The 23,663-nt window shown below is 47.9% G+C and overlaps 1 protein-coding gene across 1 annotated transcript in view; it reads left to right on the top strand.

Moving 5' to 3' along the window:
- LOC127914872 (interphotoreceptor matrix proteoglycan 2-like) overlaps positions 1-23,663 on the top strand; it is a 32,581-nt gene that overhangs the window by 6,787 nt on the left and 2,131 nt on the right. Inside the window, exons 3-4 of the mRNA XM_052492612.1 lie at positions 273-478; positions 13,240-13,298. Coding sequence (XP_052348572.1) covers positions 273-478; positions 13,240-13,298 — 265 coding nt within the window. The remainder of the gene's footprint in view (positions 1-272; positions 479-13,239; positions 13,299-23,663) is intronic.

The raw sequence follows: 23,663 nt of genomic DNA, 5'->3' as shown, positions 1-23,663 counted from the left end.
CACATGGAATTTCACTGCGGTCATGACTCTCTGTGTGGCGGCATTATGGTCACCTCAACAGCCCTCGGTACACTTACCAGGATTTGGCTTAAGAACATACTGATCTGGGTCCCACAACTTTGTGCAGGCTTTTGTTCCAGACCATTACCAATGTACCTGAGTCGGCTAATTAACTAAATATAAAGAGCTTGATTAAGTTGAATCAGACATCAGTGTTATAAGAAAAGTGCTGCTTTCTTAAAAACACCAACCTTTCTCTCCCTAACCCCCAGAGGTCATCATAGAAGGGGCAGAGGTGGAGCTTCCCACAGAACCCACCAATGACATAGAGATGGAAGTGTTAGAGTGGCCTACTCGGGCCCAGTTGGAGCAGGTGGTTGAGCTGAGTATCTTGCTGAAGGGAGAGAGGTACAGCGATGCTCTAAGAGATACGGCCAGCTTCCAGTACCAGACACTCAACCAGCAGTTCATTGACAAGGTACGACTCAGAAATGTCTGTTTCACTCTTTATCTCTCTCCTTCTCCCCTACCTCATTCGCTCATTCCTACTTCACATTCTTTCCTCCCAACATGATATCATAGGAAATCTTTATCATGGCCTGTAAAAAAAGAGAAAAAAGTAGAGAGGTAATGTTTTGATGATGTTTTTCTCAATACATTGCAATCAATGGGAAAGATAAGTGTCACAGGGTTGACAATTTTCTTGTTATTCTCCTCTCTCCCTCTTTCTCTCCCTTCTCTCTTCCTCCTCCCCCTCCATTCTGTCTCTCTCCTTTCTCTGCCTCCCCTTCCTCTCATCTCTCTCTATCCCTCCTCTCTCCCACCTCTGGCTGTACGTTGACTCTCTCTCTCCCCCTTTTGCTTTCTCTCCCCCCTCCTACACCCTCTCCCTCTTTCCTCTTTCCCCTCTCTCCTCATCCCTCACTCTCCCCCTTCTTTCTCTCTCATCCCCCATTTTCTCACAGACACAGACAGACAGAAAGACAGGCAGGCTGGCAGACAGTTTCAAGTTTTCAAGTCAATTGAAAAAATGTGACACAAATCCTCTTCAGAATTAATTACAAAATTCATAAAAAGGCTCTTTGTTTCTGGATCTGCAAGACCATTGTGTCCAATGGAGGTCAAAAATTATTTTGGGTCGATTGACTTCAAATTACATATGCCGTGTCATGATGGTCCCCTGATCACAAATATGTACAATTTGGGAAGATTAAACCTTTTTAACCCGTTGAAACCACCCCTATGATGCCCAATTAAGTACTTCCCTCTAGTCGCAGGAAGCTGAAATTCAATGTACGGCCTCCGTGGGACACTTTTTAACGATGTCCTGTGTTTCAAGACTTTACATTCAGAACTTACCATTCTACAGAGGATGGAAGACCGTGCTTTTGTGTAACTGCAGGGAGAGTGAAGGACCATGTTGAGGATTCCTTTTGCCACAGGAAGCTGAGCCTCAACATAGGGCATCCCTATAAGGTCACGATTGGATGTGTACAAGGATGGTTAGCTAGCTCAATCGCAGGCCATGGGGGAATTATGGTTATGTGAGGGCTGTAGGTAATGCTTTTCTATGGAAGAATCAGGCCTTAATCTCGGTGGGACAAATGTTCACTGTCAAGAGTAAATTTTGCATGGTAGGCTTCATGTTCATCCCAGCTCTGTTAACAAGACCATACATTAATTTTGCTTCCAGCGTCAGCTGTTTCATGTTCACTCCAAAAACACATTAACTCTAGACCAGTCTTCCAGCTGAGACCTAACCCTTCTTCATGTTAGTGGGGAGAGGGGCAAATTAATTGTTAAGCTTCATGTTACTCCCAGGATTGAGGCTTAACCCTAGCTTCATGTTCACTCCCAGCTCAACCTAACCCTAGCTTCATGTCCACTCCCAGCTCAACCCTAACCCTAGCTTCATGTTCACTCCCATCTCAACCCTAACCTTAGCTTCATGTTCACTCCCAGCTCAACCCTAACCCTAGCTTCATGTTCACTCCCAGCTCAACCTTAACCCTAGCTTCATGTTCACTCCCAGCTCAACCTAACCCTAGCTTCATGTTCACTCCCATCTCAACCCTAACCCTAGCTTCATGTTCACTCCCAGCTCAACCTTAACCCTAGCTTCATGTCCACTCCCAGCTTCTCACTCCCAGCTCAACCTAACCCTAGCTTCATGTTCACTCCCAGCTCAACCTTAACCCTAGCTTCATGTTCACTCCCAGCTCAACCTTAACCCTAGCTTCATGTTCACTCCCAGCTCAACCCTAACCCTAGCTTCATGTTCACTCCCAGCTCAACCTAACCCTAGCTTCATGTCCACTCCCAGCTCAACCTAACCCTAGCTTCATGTCCACTCCCAGCTCAACCCTAACCCTAGCTTCATGTTCACTCCCTGCTCAACCTAACCCTAGCTTCATGTCCACTCCCAGCTCTAAACCCTAACCCTAGCTTCATGTCCACTCCCAGCTCAACCTAACCCTAGCTGCATGTCCACTCCCAGCTCAACCCTAACCCTCGCTTCATGTCCACATCCTGGTTCAACCCTAACCCTAGCTTCATGTTCACTCTCATCTCAACCCTAACCCTAGCTTCATGTCCACTCCCAGCTCAACCTAACCCTAGCTTCATGTTCACTCCCAGCTCAACCCTAACCCTAGCTTCATGTTCACTACCAGCTCAACCTAACCCTAGCTTCATGTTCACTCCCAGCTCAACCTAACCCTAGCTTCATTTTCACTCCCAGCTCAACCTAACCCTAGCTTCATGTTCACTCCCAGCTCAACCTTAACCCTAGCTTCATGTCCACTCCCAACTCGACCTAACCCTAGCTTCATGTTCACTCCCAGCTCAACCTAACCCTAGCTTCATGTTCACTCCCAGCTCAACCTAACCCTAGCTTCATGTTCACTCCCAGCTCAACCTTAACCCTAGCTTCATGTTCACTCCCAGCTCAACCCTAACCCTAGCTTCATGTTCACTCCCAGCTCAACCTAACCCTAGCTTCATGTTCACTCCCAGCTTAACCTAACCCTAGCTTCATGTTCACTCCCAGCTCAACCTTAACCCTAGCTTCATGTTCACTCCCAGCTCAACCTAACCCTAGCTTCATGTTCACTCCCAGCTCAACCTTAACCCTAGCTTCATGTTCACTCCCAGCTCAACCTAACCCAAGCTTCATGTTCACTCCCAGCTCAACCCTAACCCTAGCTTCATGTTCACTCCCAGCTCAACCTTAACCCTAGCTTCATGTTCACTCCCAGCTCAACCCTAACCCTAGCTTCATGTCCACTCCCAGCTCAACCTAACCCTAGCTTCATGTTCACTCCCAGCTCAACCCTAACCCTAGCTTCATGTCCACTCCCAGCTCAACCCTAACTCTAGCTTCATGTTCACTCCCTGCTCAACCTAACCCTAGCTTCATGTCCACTCCCAGCTCAACCCTAACCCTAGCCCCAACCTAACCCTAGCTTCATGTCCACTCCCAGCTGAACCCTAACCCTAGCTGCATGTCCACTCCCAGCTCAACCCTAACCCTCGCTTCATGTCCACATCCTGGTTCAACCCTAACCCTAGCTTCATGTTCACTCTCATCTCAACCCTAACCCTAGCTTCATGTTCACTACCAGCTCAACCTAACCCTAGCTTCATGTTCACTCCCAGCTCAACCTAACCCTAGCTTCATTTTCACTCCCAGCTCAACCTAACCCTAGCTTCATGTCCACTCCCAACTCGACCTAACCCTAGCTTCATGTTCACTCCCAGCTCAACCTAACCCTAGCTTCATGTTCACTCCCAGCTCAACCTAACCCTAGCTTCATGTTCACTCCCAGCTCAACCTTAACCCTAGCTTCATGTTCACTCCCAGCTCAACCCTAACCCTAGCTTCATGTTCACTCCCAGCTCAACCCTAACCCTAGCTTCATGTTCACTCCCAGCTTAACCTAACCCTAGCTTCATGTTCACTCCCAGCTCAACCTTAACACTAGCTTCATGTTCACTCCCAGCTCAACCTAACCCTAGCTTCATGTTCACTCCCAGCTCAACCTTAACCCTAGCTTCATGTTCACTCCCAGCTCAACCTAACCCAAGCTTCATGTTCACTCCCAGCTCAACCTTAACCCTAGCTTCATGTTCACTCCCAGCTCAACCTTAACCCTAGCTTCATGTTCACTCCCAGCTCAACCCTAACCCTAGCTTCATGTCCACTCCCAGCTCAACCTAACCCTAGCTTCATGTCCACTCCCAGCTCAACCCTAACCCTAGCTTCATGTCCACTCCCAGCTCAACCCTAACCCTAGCTTCATGTTCACTCCCTGCTCAACCTAACCCTAGCTTCATGTCCACTCCCAGCTCAACCCTAACCCTAGCCCCAACCTAACCCTAGCTTCATGTCCACTCCCAGCTGAACCCTAACCCTAGCTGCATGTCCACTCCCAGCTCAACCCTAACCCTCGCTTCATGTCCACATCCTGGTTCAACCCTAACCCTAGCTTCATGTTCACTCTCATCTCAACCCTAACCCTAGCTTCATGTTCACTCCCAGCTCAACCTTAACCCCAGCTTCATGTCCACTCCCAGCTCAACCTAACCCTAGCTTCATGTTCACTCCCAGCTCAACCTAACCCTAGCTTCATGTTCACTCCCAGCTCAACCTAACCCTAGCTTCATGTTCACTCCCAGCTCAACCTTAACCCTAGCTTCATGTTCACTCCCAGCTCAACCCTAACCCTAGCTTCATGTTCCTCCCAGCTCAACCCTAACCCTAGCTTCATGTCCACTCCCAGCTCAACCCTAACCCTAGCTTCATGTTCACTCCCAGCTCAACCTTAACCCTAGCTTCATGTTCACTCCCAGCTCAACCTAACCCTAGCTTCATGTTCACTCCCAGCTCAACCCTAACCCTAGCTTCATGTTCACTCCCAGCTCAACCCTAACCCTAGCTTCATGTTCACTCCCAGCTCAACCTTAACCCTAGCTTCATGTTCACTCCCAGCTCAACCTTAACCCTAGCTTCATGTCCACTCCCAGCTCAACCCTAACCCTAGCTTCATGTCCACTCCCAGCTCAACCTAACCCTAGCTTCATGTCCACTCCCAGCTCAACCCTAACCCTAGCTTCATGTCCACTCCCAGCTCAACCTAACCCTAGCTTCATGTTCACTCCCAGCTCAACCTAACCCTAGCTTCATGTCCACTCCCAGCTCAACCCTAACCCTCATGCCCCAGCCTAACCCTAGCTTCATGTCCACTCCCAGCTCAACCCTAACCCTAGCTGCATGTCCACTCCCAGCTCAACCCTAACCCTCCTTCATGTCCACATCCTGGTTCAACCTAACCCTAGCTTCATGTTCACTCCCATCTCAACCCTAACCCTAGCTTCATGTTCACTCCCAGCTCAACCTTAACCCTAGCTTCATGTCCACTCCCAGCTCAACCTTAACCCTAGCTTCATGTCCACTCCCAGCTCAACCTAACCCTAGCTTCATGTTCACTCCCAGCTCAACCTTAACCCTAGCTTCATGTTCACTCCCAGCTCAACCTAACCCTAGCTTCATGTTCACTCCCAGCTCAACCTTAACCCTAGCTTCATGTTCACTCCCAGCTCAACCCTAACCCTAGCTTCATGTTCACTCCCAGCTCAACCCTAACCCTAGCTTCATGTCCACTCCCAGCTCAACCCTAACCCTAGCTTCATGTTCACTCCCAGCTCAACCTAACCCTAGCTTCATGTCCACTCCCAGCTCAACCTAACCCTAGCTTCATGTCCACTCCCAGCTCAACCTAACCCTAGCTTCATGTTCACTCCCAGCTCAACCTAACCCTAGCTTCATGTCCACTCCCAGCTCAACCTAACCCTAGCTTCATGTTCACTCCCAGCTCAACCTAACCCTAGCTTCATGTCCACTCCCAGCTCAACCTAACCCTAGCTTCATGTTCACTCCCAGCTCAACCTTAACCCTAGCTTCATGTTCACTCCCAGCTCAACCTAACCCTAGCTTCATGTTCACTCCCAGCTCAACCCTAACCCTAGCTTCATGTCCACTCCCAGCTCAACCTTAACCCTAGCTTCATGTTCACTCCCAGCTCAACCCTAACCCTAGCTGCATGTCCACTCCCCCCCTAACCCTAGCTTCATGTCCACTCCCAGCTCAACCCTAACCCTAGCTTCATGTTCACTCCCAGCTCAACCTAGCCCTAGCTTCATGTCCACTCCCAGCTCAACCCTAACCCTAGCCCCAACCTAACCCTAGCTTCATGTCCACTCCCAGCTGAACCCTAACCCTAGCTGCATGTCCACTCCCAGCTCAACCCTAACCCTCGCTTCATGTCCACATCCTGGTTCAACCCTAACCCTAGCTTCATGTTCACTCTCATCTCAACCCTAACCCTAGCTTCATGTCCACTCCCAGCTCAACCTTAACCCTAGCTTCATGTTCACTCCCAGCTCAACCTTAACCCAAGCTTCATGTCCACTCCCAGCTCAACCCTAACCCTAGCTTCATGTCCACTCCCAGCTCAACCTTAACCCTAGCTTCATGTTCACTCCCAGCTCAACCCTAACCCTAGCTTCATGTCCACTCCCAGCTCAACCCTAACCCTAGCTTCATGTCCACTCCCAGCTCAACCTAACCCTAGCTTCATGTCCACTCCCAGCTCAACCCTAACCCTAGCTTCATGTCCACTCCCAGCTCAACCCTAACCCTAGCTTCATGTTCACTCCCAGCTCAACCTAACCCTAGCTTCATGTCCACTCCCAGCTCAACCCTAACCCTAGCCCCAACCTAACCCTAGCTTCATGTCCACTCCCAGCTCAACCCTAACCCTAGCTGCATGTCCACTCCCAGCTCAACCCTAACCCTCGCTTCATGTCCACATCCTGGTTCAACCCTAACCCTAGCTTCATGTTCACTCTCATCTCAACCCTAACCCTAGCTTCATGTCCACTCCCAGGTCAACCTTAACCCTAGCTTCATGTTCACTCCCAGCTCAACCTTAACCCAAGCTTCATGTCCACTCCCAGCTCAACCCTAACCCTAGCTTCATGTCCACTCCCAGCTCAACCTTAACCCTAGCTTCATGTCCACTCCCAGCTCAACCCTAACCCTAGCTTCATGTCCACTCCCAGCTCAACCCTAACCCTAGCTTCATGTCCACATCCCAGTTCAACCCTAACCCTAGCTTCATGTTCACTCCCAGCTCAACCCTAACCCTAGCTTCATGTTCACTCCCAGCTCAACCCTAACCCTAGCTTCATGTTCACTCCCAGCTCAACCTTAACCCTAGCTTCATGTTCACTCCCAGCTCAACCCTAACCCTAGCTTCATGTCCACTCCCAGCTCAACCTAACCCTAGCTTCATGTCCACTCCCAGCTCAACCCTAACCCTAGCCCCAACCTAACCCTAGCTTCATGTCCACTCCCAGCTCAACCCTAACCCTAGCTTCATGTTCACTCCCAGCTCAACCTAACCCTAGCTTCATGTCCACTCCCAGCTCAACCCTAACCCTAGCCCCAACCTAACCCTAGCTTCATGTCCACTCCCAGCTGAACCCTAACCCTAGCTGCATGTCCACTCCCAGCTCAACCCTAACCCTCGCTTCATGTCCACATCCCAGCTCAACCTAACCCTAGCTTCATGTTCACTCTCATCTCAACCCTAACCCTAGCTTCATGTCCACTCCCAGCTCAACCCTAACCCTAGCTTCATGTCCACTCCCAGCTCAACCTAACCCTAGCTTCATGTCCACTCCCAGCTCAACCCTAGCCCCAACCTAACCCTAGCTTCATGTCCACTCCCAGCTCAACCCTAACCCTAGCTTCATGTCCACTCCCAGCTCAACCTAACCCTAGCTTCATGTCCACTCCCAGCTCAACTAACCCTAGCTCAACCTAACCCTAGCTTCATGTCCACTCCCAGCTCAACCCTAACCCTAGCTTCATGTCCACTCCCAGCTCAACCTAACCCTAGCTTCATGTCCACTCCCAGCTCAACCCTAACCCTAGTCCCAACCTAACCCTAGCTTCATGTCCACTCCCAGCTCAACCCTAACCCTAGCTTCATGTCCACTCCCAGCTCAACCTAACCCTAGCTTCATGTCCACATCCTGGTTCAACCCTAACCCTAGCTTCATGTTCCCCATCTCAACCTAACCCTAGCTTCATGTCCACTCCCAGCTCAACCCTAACCTTAGCTTCATGTCCACTCCCAGCTCAACCCTAACCCTAGCTTCATGTCCACTCCCAGCTCAACCCTAACCCTAGCTTCATGTCCAATCCCAGTTCAACCCTAACCCCAGCTTCATGTCCACTCCCAGCTCAACCTAACCCTAGCTTCATGTCCACTCCCAGCTCAACCCTAACCCTAGCTTCATGTCCACATCCCAGCTCAACCTTAACCCTAGCTTCATGTTCACTCCCAGCTCAACCCTAACCCTAGCTTCATGTCCACTCCCAGCTCAACCTAACCTAGCTTCATGTCCACTCCCAGCTCAACCCTAACCCTAGCTTCATGTCCACTCCCAGCTCAACCCTAACCCTAGCTTCATGTCCACTCCCAGCTCAACCTAACCCTAGCTTCATGTCCACCCCAGCTTCATGTTCCCTAACCCAGCTCAACCTAACCCTAGCTTCATGTCCACTCCCAGCCAGCTCAACCCTAACCCTAGCTTCATGTCCACTCCCAGCTCAACCCTAACCCTAGCTTCATGTTCACTCCCAGCTCAACCCTAACCCTAGCTTCATGTTCACTCCCAGCTCAACCCTAACCCTAGCTTCATGTCCACTCCCAGCTCAACCTTAACCCTAGCTTCATGTCCACTCCCAGCTCAACCTTAACCCAAGCTTCATGTCCACTCCCCTCAACCCTAACCCTAGCTTCATGTCCACTCCCAGCTCAACCCTAACCCTAGCTTCATGTTCACTCCCAGCTCAACCCTAACCCTAACATCATGTCCACTCCCAGCTCAACCCTAACCCTAGCTTCCCACTCCCAGCTCAACCTTAACCCTAGCTTCATGTCCACTCCCAGCTCAACCCTAACCCTAGCTGCATGTCCACTCCCAGCTCAACCTAACCCTAGCTTCATGTCCACATCCCAGTTCAACCCTAACCCTAGCTTCATGTTCACTCTCAGCTCAACCTAACCCTAGCTTCATGTCCACTCCCAGCTCAACCCTCAACCCTAACCCTAGCTTCATGTCCACTCCCAGCTCAACCTTAACCCTAGCTTCATGTCCACTCCCAGCTCAACCCTAACCCTAGCTTCATGTCCACTCCCAGCTCAACCTTAACCCTAGCTTCATATTCACTCCCAGCTCAACCCTAACCCTAACATCATGTCCACTCCCAGCTCAACCTAACCCTAGCTTCATGTTCACTCCCAGCTCAACCCTAACCCTAGCTTCATGTCCACTCCCAGCTCAACCTAACCCTAGCTTCATGTCCACTCCCAGCTCAACCCTAACCCTAGCTTCATGTTCACTCCCAGCTCAACCTAACCCTAGCTTCATGTCCACTCCCAGCTCAACCCTAAACCTAGCCCCAACCTAACCCTATCTTCATGTCCACTCCCAGCTCAACCCTAACCCTAGCTGCATGTCCACTCCCAGCTCAACCCTAACCCTCGCTTCATGTCCACATCCTGGTTCAACCCTAACCCTAGCTTCATGTCCACTCCCAGCTCAACCTTAACCCTAGCTTCATGTTCACTCCCAGCTCAACCTTAACCCAAGCTTCATGTCCACTCCCAGCTCAACCCTAACCCTAGCTTCATGTCCACTCCCAGCTCAACCCTAACCCTAGCTTCATGTCCACTCCCAGCTCAACCCTAACCCTAGCTTCATGTCCACATCCCAGTTCAACCCTAACCCTAGCTTCATGTTCACTCCCAGCTCAACCCTAACCCTAGCTTCATGTTCACTCCCAGCTCAACCCTAACCCTAGCTTCATGTTCACTCCCAGCTCAACCTTAACCCTAGCTTCATGTCCACTCCCAGCTCAACCTTAACCCTAGCTTCATGTTCACTACCAGCTCAACCCTGACCCTAGCTTCTTGTTCACTCCCAGCTCAACCCTAACCCTAGCTTCATGTTCACTCCCAGCTCAACCCTAACCCTAGCTTCATGTTCACTACCAGCTCAACCTTAACCCTAGCTTCATGTTCACTCCCATCTCAACCTTAACCCTAGCTTCATGTTCACTCCCAGCTCAACCTAACCCTAGCTTCATGTTCACTCCCTGCTCAACCTAACCCTAGCTTCATGTTCACTCCCAGCTCAACCCTAACCCTAGCCCCAACCTAACCCTAGCTTCATGTTCACTCCCAGCCCAACCTAACTCTAGCTTCATGTTCACTCCCAGCTCAACCCTAACCCTAGCCCCAACCTAACCCTAGCTTCATGTTCACTACCAGCTCAACCCTAACCCTAGCTTCATGTTCACTCCCAGCTCAACCTAACCCTAGCTTCATGTTCACTCCCAGCTCAACCTAACCCTAGCTTCATGTCCACTCCCAGCTCAACCTAACCCTAGCTTCATGTTCACTCCCAGCTCAACCTAACCCTAGCTTCATGTCCACTCCCAGCTCAACCCTAACCCTAGCTTCATGTCCACTCCCAGCTCAACCTAACCCTAGCTTCATGTTCACTCCCAGCTCAACCTTAACCCTAGCTTCATGTCCACTCCCAGCTCAACCTTAACTCTAGCTTCATGTCCACTCCCAGCTCAACCTTAACCCTAGCTTCATGTTCACTCCCAGCTCAACCTTAACCCTAGCTTCATCTTCACTCCCAGCTCAACCTTAACCCTAGCTTCATGTTCACTCCCAGCTCAACCCTAACCCTAGCTTCATGTTCACTCCCAGCTCAACCTTAACCCTAGCTTCATGTCCACTCCCAGCTCAACCTTAACTCTAGCTTCATGCCCACTCCCAGCTCAACCTTAACCCTAGCTTCATGTCCACTCCCAGCTCAACCCTAACCCTCGCTTCATGTCCAGGTGGGAGGCGGGAGGTTGGAGCGAGAGGTGGGAGCGAGAGGAGGGACCGAGAGGTGGGAGCGAGAGGTGGGAGGCGAGAGGTGGAAGCGAGAGGTGGGAGGTGAGAGGAGGGAGCGAGAGGTGAGAGGAGGGAGCGAGAGGTGGGAGGCGAGAGGTGGGAGGTGAGAGGAGGGAGCGAGAGGTGAGAGGAGGGAGCGAGAGGTGGGAGGCGAGAGGTGGGAGGCGAGAGGTGTGAGCGAGAGGAGGGACCGAGAGGTGGGAGGCGAGAGGAGGGAGCGAGAGGTGGGAGGCAAGAGGAGGGAGCGATAGGTGGGAGCGAGAGGAGGGAGCGAGAGGTGGGAGCGAGAGGAGGGAGCGATAGATGGGAGCGAGAGGAGGGAGCAAGAGGAGGGACCGAGAGGAGGGACCGAGAGGTGGGAGGCGAGAGGTGGGAGGCGAGAGGAGGGAGTGAGAGGTGGGAACGAGAGGTGGGAGCGAGAGGAGGGAGGCGAGAGGAGGGGGAAAGAAGGAAGGAGATAAAATGGGGAGAAAGGAGAGAGGGGAGACAGAGGGAGAGAGGGTGAAGTTGGGAGGGGGGAAAGAGAGAGAGGGAGGAGAAAGAGGGAGGTAGAGAGCGAGAGAGGAGCGTCATGTCTATGAAGTCTTTCTCTATGCGTCCGTATTGTGATGTTCATCTTTCCTCATTGAATGCAAGGTAATCACTTAGACATCAACCATCTGACACTCATCTTTTTCCATTGACTGCAATGTATTGAGAAGAACATAAATACTGTGACAATCATCTTTTCCCATTGACAGCAATGTATTGAGAAAAACAGTAGCTGCATTTGACCTTTTTAGTAAAGAATGTGCCAGAATGAGGTTTTAAGGCTGCTAATGGGCTGTTCCTTTCTCTTTCAGCGTTCCTTCTCTAATTTCTCCACTTCACTCCTTTACAGTACTCCTCTTATTTCTTCCACTCTTTCCATCTCCTTTCTCACTATCCTTTCATCTCGCTCCTCCTGTCATCTGTATCTCCTCTAAATCTTCTCTCTAATCCTCCCTCAACCTTTTCTACTCTCTCCATCCCATTTGTCCTCTTCTGGCATCTCCTAATCCATCACTTTGTTTGTAGGCTCTGAGGCCAGAGTTATTCATTTTAACACACACAGTCAGGGCACTATAAAGAACCCACACAGTTTGAAATTCCCTTCATTTGACTGTTGGTATTGTACACTAGGCATACTGCATACTCTGTGTGAAAAGATGCTGAAAGTTAGAGTTTATGATGTAGCTTGAGGCTGCAAGAGAGACTGGAATAGAGAAAGCAGGACACACACACTCACTCACACACAGATAACTTTCCTCCACCATCAAGGCTTTTTGACTGAGAACAAATAGGTCAGACATTTTACTGCTGCTGGGAAAATAAGATGTTTTCGACTCTCCCCTGGAAGCCTTTAATGTACTCATTATTACTCTGTCCATAGCCCGCGGGAAGTAGTTCGACGGATGGGGTGCTAACAATTTTTTGTTGTCATGGCGGGACAGTGCTGCACAGTGCAGCGCCTTCAGCACCCCTAATTCCCACGGCTATTAAACTTTTATCATTCTGTGTATGGAAAGTGGGAGGGAGATAGACAATTAAAGAAGGAGAGAGATAGGAGGAGGAGAGGGACGGACATGTTCGGAAAAACACAATCTGACGATCAAAGAAGTCGGCTGTGTTGCCAAGTGTGTCAGAGTAATAGTGATTGCAAAAGCAGGGTATTTGCCACATTGATTGGGAAAGGTAGGAGAGGGTGTAATGGCAGGGTTGTTGGCACACTGAAACGTAATTCAACTTTGTCACTGAGGAGGTGTTCCACAATGCTGGGTCCATGAGTCAGCAAAAACATGGTTCTCTTCACAAAACACTCACTAGCATCCAGAAACAAGGTTCAATCAGAGGTCTGAGTGAGTAGTCACTAGATGGCCATGCTAGAAATCAAATCAAATCAAACCAAATTGTATTGGTCACATATTTAGCAAATTTTATTGTGGTTGTAGTGAAATGCTTGAGTTCCTAGCTCCAACAGTGCAGTAGTGTCTAACAATTCACAACAATACACACAAATCTACAAGTAAAATGATGGAATTAAAGTAAAATAACAGAATTAAAGAGCTATAAAATAACGGTTAAATAAAATAAATAAATAAAAAGAGGACATAAACTAGCAATATCCTCAGAATTAACTGTTGAACTCAAGGTGACCTCGTTGTGTTTGCAGATAGAAGATGCTCTGGGGGGACTGCCAGGCTTGAAGAGTGTGACTGTGCTGGAGTTCAGGTCAGTCTCTACTGTAGTGGTGTATTTGCATGGTCCTGGTCACATTAGGATGTGATTTAGTTTAGCCAACTCCCTTAGCTATCATTGGAATGCTATACTCGACATATGTATGGCATGACAGCAATAATCTGAAAAGTTGGATAAAACACACACACCTGTGTGGTGTAGGCCATTGATTTGATATACTGACCTGACCTTCTCACCTGATCTTTGTCAAACATAATTTCTTTAGATAAAGTGTGTTTAGTTGTCCCCCACCATGAAATTGGGAAGGGGACCGTGGATCGGTCTCCGTTCCATCTGTCCGTCCGTTACTCACACGCGATATGTCATACATGACTGGCCCGATTTTGCCGACATTGAATGATGTGTCTTGTCATAGAGATCCAGTATTTACAAAGCCAGAGGAATGACTGGGCCCAAAATCTGTCTTCGACAGCAGGTGGCGTTATTTCTTTGGCACATGACGTGGAGTAGCCTACAGGGAGTGGATTATCTCAGGAGACTGGCTTTCCTGGCAACATCTGCCGAGTTCCCCGGGCCAGTTAATCAAGTTTTCATATGGTTCCCTTGGGTCAGTAGCCTACATGTTAAAACTCCAACACAACAACAAAAAATGTATTGGTATTTAATCCAGATTTTTGTTATCAACCAGCATTCGGTTTCCAAGTGGAAGTAAGAATGTCAAAACCTTCCCTCTCAGTCTCGAGTAAAGCCAGCCGGAGGCGGGAAGCGTATCGACTCAGAGTTGAACATCGGCACTCGCATTCAAAAGTAATTTACACAGGCCGACATTATGGAGCTGCTTGCTTGTCAAGACATAAACATTATTTACATAAATCTCTTGTTGGTTAAATACAAAGGGCCGAGTAATACTATTACAGTGCCTTGCGAAAGTATTCGGCCCCATTGAACTTTGCAAACTTTTGCCACATTTCAGGCTTCAAACATAAAGATATAAAGCCACAAGCCACCTGGGAGACACACCAAACATGTGGAAGAAGGTGCTCTGGTCAGATGAAACCAAAATTGAACTTTTTGGCAACAATGCAAAACGTTATGTTTGGCGTAAAAGCAACACAGCTCATCACCCTGAACACACCATCCCCACTGTCAAACATGGTGGTGGCAGCATCATGGTTTGGGCCTGCTTTTCTTCAGCAGGGACAGGGAAGATGGTTAAAATTGATGGGAAGATGGATGGAGCCAAATACAGGACCATTCTGGAAGAAAACCTGATGGAGTCTGCAAAAGACCTGAGACTGGGACGGAGATTTGTCTTCCAACAAGACAATGATCCAAAACATAAAGCAAAATCTACAATGGAATGGTTCAAAAATAAACATATCCAGGTGTTAGAATGGCCAAGTCAAAGTCCAGACCTGAATCCAATCGAGAATCTGTGGAAAGAACTGAAAACTGCTGTTCACAAATGCTCTCCATCCAACCTCACTGAGCTCGAGCTGTTTTGCAAGGAGGAATGGGAAAAAATTTCAGTCTCTCGATGTGCAAAACTGATAGAGACATACCCCAAGCGACTTACAGCTGTAATCGCAGCAAAAGGTGGCGCTACAAAGTATTAACTTAAGGGGGCTGAATCATTTTGCACGCCCAATTTTTCCATTTTTGATTTGTTAAAACAGTTTGAAATATACAATAACTGTCGTTCCACTTCATGATTGTGTCCCACTTGTTGTTGATTCTTCACAAAAAAATACAGTTTTATATCTTTACGTTTGAAGCCTGAAATGTGGCAAAAGGTCGCAAAGTTCAAGGGGGCCGAATACTTTCGCAAGGCACTGTATGTAGTCTAGGCCTATATAATTATTTAGAAGCTGTTCATGATCTATGTTATTTATTTATCAGCTTAATATAACCTGTCTGGTAGCAAGTGTGTGCAACTCCGCACACAGCTGATTGGTGCAAGGGAAGAAATGGGTTCTAATAAACTCAGTCGCTGCACAATATTCCCAAATGCAATCTTGGGAAAATACAACAGTTCTGACTGCAATTATTGAAAAGAGCAGGGTCCCAGCTTTTCACTTCTGTGTGATTTATTCCTCAACTCAAATTGTTCCGCAATTGTCAGCGTTTTACAATCTTGAGTGTCTGGCATTACAATAAAAGTAATGAATGGAGGGAAGCGCATCAGCCATTCGAATGCATAAACGGTAGGACTATAGAGAACACAGGAGGTTGGTGGCATCTTAGTTGTGGAGTACGGGGTCATAGTATTGGCTGGAGTTTAAAGATTGGAATGGTATTAAATACATGAAACACATGGTTTCCTGTGTTTGATCCCATTCCATTTACTCCATTTCAGTCTTTATCATGAGCCCGTCCTCCCTTGATAGAGTACCACAGTATGAGTTATAATACCCATTAAACCTAGAGGTCAAATAGGGAGGTCATATTTAGAGTCTGTGATCTATTTTCATTTATTTAATTTGACCCCCTTTTCTATCTTGTCTCATCGCTGTAACTCCCCAACGGGCTCGGAAGGCGAAGGTCGAGTCATGCGTCCTCCGAAACATGACCTGCAAAACCACACTTCTTAACACCCGCCCGCTTAACCCGGAAACCAGCCGCACATGAAACACTGTTCACCTGACGACTGGCGTCAACCTGCAGGCGCACAGCCCGCCACAAGGAGTCACTAGAGCGCAATGAGCCAAGTAAAGCTCCCCGGCCAAAGCCTCCCGTAACCCGAATGACACTGGGCCAATTGTGTACCGCCCTATGGGACTCCCGATCACGGCCGGTTGTAATACAGCCCGGGATCGAACCTGGGTCTGTAGTGACACCTCTAGCACTGCGATGCAGTGTTTTAGACCGCTGCTCATCTCGGGATGCCTGAGATCTAGTTTTTTATTTGTTTTCAGGTTTCAGAAGGATGTCCAAGGGTGAGTATAGACCCTTACCTGTAGTCTTGGATGTGTATAGCCAGTAGGCTAGTAATCTGACCCTAGATCTGTGGTTAAGGATAACCTAGTCTTGAGTGTTTGTGTGTGTGTCCATACTTGCGAACATAAGCAACTATTTCCATTTAAACAGATTCTCTGGCACAAAATGCATATCAGCCAATTCAATTCGTTGATTTACTTGCAGGCAACAGAAAGCTAAATTGAAGCTGTTTCCATCAGACAACATGGCACACGTCAGCCATATGCTAACCTCAACAGGTGGCACTGATCACAAATTCTTCATAAGCCTATCAAAGATCTTAGACTTTGTATCCACCAACCAATGGCATTTCTTGAAATAAGTCAACTCTAGCCACTACAGGGATATTTAAAACCTACAAATTCAAGGTTTACTTTTGTTTCGTTGGTCTGTGACAAAATGGTGTGTGCCAATATTGCATTGATGCATCCTTGACGAGGCTACTAGCTACTACTAACATTAGACAACGTTTTCACGTTTTTTCAAATATGACAAAATCCTACTTGTTTATCTGTTTCACACACATCCATGTGCTTTTATGGAAAAAACATGTACATTTAACATTCATTTAAAAAACAAAGAGCCTTATGGATTTGTCAAACAACAGTCATCTAGACCAGGGGGTTCTCACACTTTTACCACGTCTATTTCTACGTGCACAGGCACTGTTCATGACACAAACTGTTCACACCCCTCTTGTTGATGGAGAAAATTGTGCAGGTTTTAAGCTTATTTCCTGCAATTCAACACATTTTGGCATGGGGTGCAAAGAACATTTAGCTGTTTTAAAGCTAAATGTATTGCAATTCTATACATTTTGGCATGTCTAATGTGTATTCATGTGATTTTTCAGTTACCAAATAATGACAAAAATATCTATCTACTAAAAAACATTAGCTGACATAGGCTAGTTGATCAGGACATTTCTGAGTTATAAATAGCTCTCTATGCAATGACTAACATGACAAGAGGAACTGATGATGCACTACCCTGATGATACACAAGGTGCATTCTTTTGCACCTTGTGTATCCAATTGGTAGTTACAGTCTTGTCTCATCGCTACAACTCCTGTATGGACTCGGGAGAGGCGAAGGTCGATAGCCTCTGAAACACAACCCAAGCAAGCCGTACTGCTTCTTGAAACAATGCCCACTTAACCCGGAAGCCAGCCGCACCAATGTGTCGGAGGAAACACTGTGCACGTGGCAACCGTGTCAGCGTGCACTGCTGCCCAGCCAGCCACAGGAGTTGCTAGTGAACAATGGGACAAGGACATCCCTGCCAGCCAAACCCTCCCCTAACCCGGACGGCGCTGGGTCAATTGTGCGCCGCCCCATGAGTCTCCCGGTCGCGTCCGGCTGCGACAGAGCCTGGACTCAAACCCAGAATCTCTAGTGGTACAGCTAGCACTGCGATGCAGTGCCTTAGACCACTGTGCCACTCAGGAGGCCCTCAAGAGTAAGTTTAAAGCCAGACTGAGTTCCTTTATAAAAGGTATAAAAGGTGTACATGTCCATGTAATATTGCTTATTAATAATATTATTAGCTTATCGAATAAAAACGTGTTTGTCACATGCTTTGTAAACGACAGTGAAATGCGTACTCATGGGCCATTTTCCAACAATGCAGAGATAAAGAAGATCAAATAGAAATAGTGACACAAGGAATAAATACATAGTGAGTGTATGTGGAGTAGTAGCAGGAGTGTATGTGGAGCAGTAGCAGGAGTGCATGTGGAGCAGTAGCAGGAGTGTATGTGGAGCAGTAGCAGGAGTGTATGTGGAGTAGTAGTAGGAGTGTATGTGGAGTAGTAGCAGGAGTGTATATGGAGTAGTAGCAGGAGTGTATGTGGAGCAGTAGCAGGAGTGTATATGGAGCAGTAGCAGGAGTGTATATGGAGCAGTAGCAGGAGTGCATGTGGAGCAGTAGCAGGAGTGTATATGGAGCAGTAGCAGGAGTGTATGTGGAGCAGTAGCAGGAGTGCATGTGGAGCAGTAGCAGGAGTGTATGTGGAGCAGTAGCAGGAGTGTATGTGGAGCAGTAGCAGGAGTGTATGTGGAGCAGTAGCAGGAGTGCATGTGGAGCAGTAGCAGGAGTGTATGTGGAGCAGTAGCAGGAGTGTATGTGGAGCAGTAGCAGGAGTGTATGTGGAGTAGTAGCAGGAGTGTATGTGGAGCAGTAGCAGGAGTGTATGTGGAGCAGTAGCAGGAGTGTATATGGAGCAGTAGCAGGAGTGTATGTGGAGCAGTAGCAGGAGTGTATGTGGAGTAGTAGCAGGAGTGTATGTGGAGCAGTAGCAGGAGTGCATGTGGAGCAGTGGCAGGAGTGTTTGTGGAGCAGTAGCAGGAGTGTATGTGGAGTAGTAGCAGGAGTGTATGTGGAGCAGTAGCAGGAGTGTATGTGGAGTAGTAGCAGGAGTGTATGTGGAGCAGTAGCAGGAGTGTATGTGGAGTAGTAGCAGGAGTGTATGTGGAGCAGTAGCAGGAGTGTATATGGAGCAGTAGCAGGAGTGTATGTGGAGCAGTAGCAGGAGTGTATGTGGAGCAGTAGCAGGAGTGCATGTGGAGCAGTAGCAGGAGTGTATATGGAGCAGTAGCAGGAGTGTATGTGGAGCAGTAGCAGGAGTGCATGTGGAGCAGTAGCAGGAGTGTATGTGGAGTAGTAGCAGGAGTGTATGTGGAGTAGTAGCAGGAGTGTATGTGGAGCAGTAGCAGGAGTGTATGTGGAGCAGTAGCAGGAGTGTATGTGGAGCAGTAGCAGGAGTGTATGTGGAGTAGTAGCAGGAGTGTATGTGGAGCAGTAGGAGTGTATGTGGAGCAGTAGCAGGAGTGTATATGGAGCAGTAGCAGGAGTGTATGTGGAGCAGTAGCAGGAGTGCATGTGGAGCAGTAGCAGGAGTGTATGTGGAGCAGTAGCAGGAGTGTATGTGGAGTAGTAGCAGGAGTGTAGAGCAGTAGCAGGAGTGCATGTGGAGCAGTGGCAGGAGTGTTTGTGGAGCAGTAGCAGGAGTGTATGTGAAGTAGTAGCAGGAGTGCATGTGGAGCAGTAGCAGGAGTGTATGTGGAGTAGTAGCAGGAGTGTATGTGGAGCAGTAGCAGGAGTGTATGTGGAGTAGTAGCAGGAGTGTATGTGGAGCAGTAGCAGGAGTGTATATGGAGCAGTAGCAGAGGATGTGTATGTGGAGCAGTAGCAGGAGTGTATGTGGAGCAGTAGCAGGAGTGTATATGGAGCAGTAGCAGGAGTATGTGGAGCAGTAGCAGGAGTGTATGTGGAGCAGTAGCAGGAGTGTATGTGGAGCAGTAGCAGGAGTGTATGTGGAGCAGTAGCAGGAGTGTATGTGGAGCAGTAGCAGGAGTGTATGTGGAGCAGTAGCAGGAGTATGTGGAGCAGTAGAAGGAGTGTATGTGGAGCAGTAGCAGGAGTGTATGTGGAGCAGTAGCAGGAGTGTATGTGGAGCAGTAGCAGGAGTGTAGGCAGTAGCAGGAGTGTATGTGGAGCAGTAGCAGGAGTGTATGTGGAGCAGTAGCAGGAGTGTATGTGGAGCAGTAGCAGGAGTGTATGTGGAGCAGTAGCAGGAGTGTATGTGGAGCAGTAGCAGGAGTGTATGTGGAGCAGTAGCAGGAGTGTATGTGGAGCAGTAGCAGGAGTGTATGTGGAGCAGTAGCAGGAGTGTATGTGGAGCAGTAGCAGGAGTGTATGTGGAGCAGTAGCAGGAGTGTATGTGGAGCAGTAGCAGGAGTGTATGTGGAGCAGTAGCAGGAGTGTATGTGGAGCAGTAGCAGGAGTGTATGTGGAGCAGTAGCAGGAGTGTATGTGGAGCAGTAGCAGGAGTGTATGTGGAGCAGTAGCAGGAGTGTATGTGGAGCAGTAGCAGGAGTGCAGTAGCAGGAGCAGTAGCAGGAGTGTATGTGGAGCAGTAGCAGGAGTGCATGTGGAGCAGTAGCAGGAGTGTATATGGAGCAGTAGCAGGAGTGTATGTGGAGCAGTAGCAGGAGTGTATGTGGAGCAGTAGCAGGAGTGTATGTGGAGCAGTAGCAGGAGTGTATGTGGAGCAGTAGCAGGAGTGTATGTGGAGCAGTAGCAGGAGTGTATGTGGAGCAGTAGCAGGAGTGTATGTGGAGCAGTAGCAGGAGTGTATGTGGAGCAGTAGCAGGAGTGTATGTGGAGCAGTAGCAGGAGTGTATGTGGAGCAGTAGCAGGAGTGTATGTGGAGCAGTAGCAGGAGTGTATGTGGAGCAGTAGCAGGAGTGTATGTGGAGCAGTAGCAGGAGTGTATGGAGCAGTAGCAGGAGTGTATGTGGAGCAGTAGCAGGAGTGTATGTGGAGCAGTAGCAGGAGTGTATGTGGAGCAGTAGCAGGAGTGTATGTGGAGCAGTAGCAGGAGTGTATGTGGAGCAGTAGCAGGAGTGTATGTGAGCAGTAGCAGGAGTGTATGTGGAGCAGTAGCAGGAGTGTATGTGGAGCAGTAGCAGGAGTGTATGTGGAGCAGTAGCAGGAGTGCATGTGGAGCAGTAGCAGGAGTGTATGTGGAGCAGTAGCAGGAGTGTATGTGGAGCAGTAGCAGGAGTGTATGTGGAGCAGTAGCAGGAGTGCATGTGGAGCAGTAGCAGGAGTGTATGTGGAGCAGCAGGAGTGAGTGTATGTGGAGCAGTAGCAGGAGTGTATGTGGAGCAGTAGCAGGAGTGAGTGTATGTGGAGCAGTAGCAGGAGTGTATGTGGAGCAGTAGCAGGAGTGTATGTGGAGCAGTAGCAGGAGTGTATGTGGAGCAGTAGCAGGAGGATGTGGAGCAGTAGCAGGAGTGTATGTGGAGCAGTAGCAGGAGTGTATGTGGAGCAGTAGCAGGAGTGGAGCAGTAGCAGGAGTGTATGTGGAGTAGTAGCAGGAGTGTATGTGGAGCAGTAGCAGGAGTGCATGTGGAGCAGTAGCAGGAGTGTATGTGGAGCAGTAGCAGGAGTGTATGTGGAGTAGTAGCAGGAGTGCATGTGGAGCAGTAGCAGGAGTGTATGTGGAGCAGTAGCAGGAGCATATGTGGTGAGTGTGAAAATGTGTGTGTGTGTGACATCAGTATGCTTGTGTGCGCATATTGTGTGTGTGTGTGTGTGTGTGTGTGTGTGTGTGTGTGTGTGTGTGTGTGTGTGTGTGTGTGTGTGTGTGTGTGTAGTGGTCAAAGTGTAAGTATGTGTGAGTGTGGTTAGTGTCCAGTGTTTGTGCATAGAGTCAGTGCGAGAGAGTTAGTAAAAAAGGTAAATGCAGGCAATTCGGGTAGCCATTTGATGAGTTATTTAGCAGTGTTGTTGAGCAGCCTTACGGCTTGGGGGTAGCTGTTCAAAGGTCCTGTTGTTTCCAGACTTGGTGCCCTGGAACTGTTTCTCTATGGTAGCAGAGAGAACAGACTATTGCTTGGGTGGCTGGAGTCTTTGACAATTTGATGCCAAGGCAGCAGCTACTCTTCCTGGGGTCCAGCAAAATTAAGGCAATTGTACAATTTTTTAGAAACATTACAATACATTCACAACAGATTTCACAATACATTAATACGTGTGTTCCCTCAGGCCTCTACTCTACTACCATATATCTGCAACACAAAATCCATGTGTACATGTGTGTATAGTGTATATGTTATCGTGTGTGTGTATGCATGTGTCTGTGCTTATGTTTGTGTTGCTTCACAGTCCCTCTGTTCCATAAGGTGTATTTATATCTGTTTTTTAAAATCTAATTTTATTTTACTGCATGCATTAGTTACATGATATGGAATAGAGTTCCATGTAGTCATGCCTCAATGTAGTACTGTGCGCCTCCCATAGTCTGTTCTGGACTTGGGGACTGTGAAGAGACCTCTGGTGGCATGTCTTGTGGGGTATGCACGGATGTCTGAGCTGTGTGCCAATAGTTCAAACAGACAGCTTTGTGCATTCAACATGTCAATACCTCTCACAAATACAACTAGGAATGAAGTCAGTCTCTCTTCCACTTTGAGCCAGGAGAGAGTGACATGCATATTATTAATGTTAGCTCTCTGTGTACATCTAAGGAACAGCCGTGCTGCCCTGTTTTCTGAGCTAATTGAAGTCCCTCTTGGTGGCACGTGACCACACGACTGAACAGTAGTCCAGGAGCGACAAAACTAGGACCTACTTTGTTGATAATGCTGTTGAGAAGGCAGAGGAGGGCTTTATTATGGACAAATTTCTCCCCATCTTAGTTACTGTTGTATTTGGACCATGACAGTTTACAATCCAGACTTACTCCAAGCAGTTTAGTCACTTGCTCAATTTCCACATTATTCATTACAAGATTTGGTTGAGGTTTAGGGTTTAATGAATGATTTGTCTCAAATGCAATGCGTGAATTTTTTTAATATTTGGGAATAACTCATTCCTTACCACCCATTCTGAAACTAACTGCTTTACTCAAAGACAATGGCATGTCGTTAGTCAAGATTGAAAAAAGTAAGGGGCCTAGACACCTGCCCTGGGGAATTCCTGATTCTACCTGGATTATGTTGGATAGGCTTCCATTAAAGAACACCCTCTGTGTTATGTTAGACAAGTACAGTAACTCTTTATCCAGAATATAGTAGGGGGTGTAAAGCCATGACACATACGTTTTTCCATCAGCAGACTATGATCGATAATGTCGAAAGCCGCACCGAAGTTTAACAAAACAGCCCCTACAATGTTTTTATCATCAATTTCTCTCAGCCAATCATCAGCCATTTGTGTAAGTGCTGTGCTTGTTGAATGTCCTTTCCTATAAGTGTGCTGAAAGTCTGTTGTCAATTTGTTTACTGTAAAATAGCACTGTATCTGGTCAAACCTTTTTCCAAAAGTTTACTAAGCATTGGTAACAGGCTGATTGGTCAGCTATTTGAGTCAATAAAGGGGGCTTTACTATTCTTAGGTAGAGGAATGACTTTTTGCTTCCCTCCAGGCCTGAAGGCACACACTTTCTAGTAGGCTTAAATTGTAGATATGGCAAATAGGAGTGGCAATATCATCCGCTATTATCCTCAGTAATCTTCCATCCATGTTGTCAGACCCCGGTGGCTTGTCATTGTTGATAGACAACAATACTTTTTTCACCTCTTCCACACTCACTTTACAGAATTCAAAATTACAATGCTTGTCTTTCATAATTTGGTCAGATATACTTGGATGTGTTGTGTCAGCATTTGTTGCTGGCATGTCATGCCTAAGTTTGCTAATCTTACCAATGAACAAAATCATTAAAGTAGTTGGCAATATCAATGGGTTTTGTGATGAATGAGCATTCTGATTCAATAAATAATAAAAATGGCCTTTTTACCCAAAATGTTATTTAAGGTGCTCCTAAGCTTTTTACTATCATTCTTTGTCATTTTCCTTTGTTTCATAGTGTAGTTTCTTCTTCTTTTTATTCAGTTTAATCACATGATTTC

This window comes from Oncorhynchus keta, chromosome 34, assembly GCF_023373465.1.
Source record: "Oncorhynchus keta strain PuntledgeMale-10-30-2019 chromosome 34, Oket_V2, whole genome shotgun sequence".
Lineage (NCBI taxonomy): Eukaryota > Metazoa > Chordata > Actinopteri > Salmoniformes > Salmonidae > Oncorhynchus > Oncorhynchus keta.
This window is presented reverse-complemented; position numbering and strand designations above follow the sequence as displayed.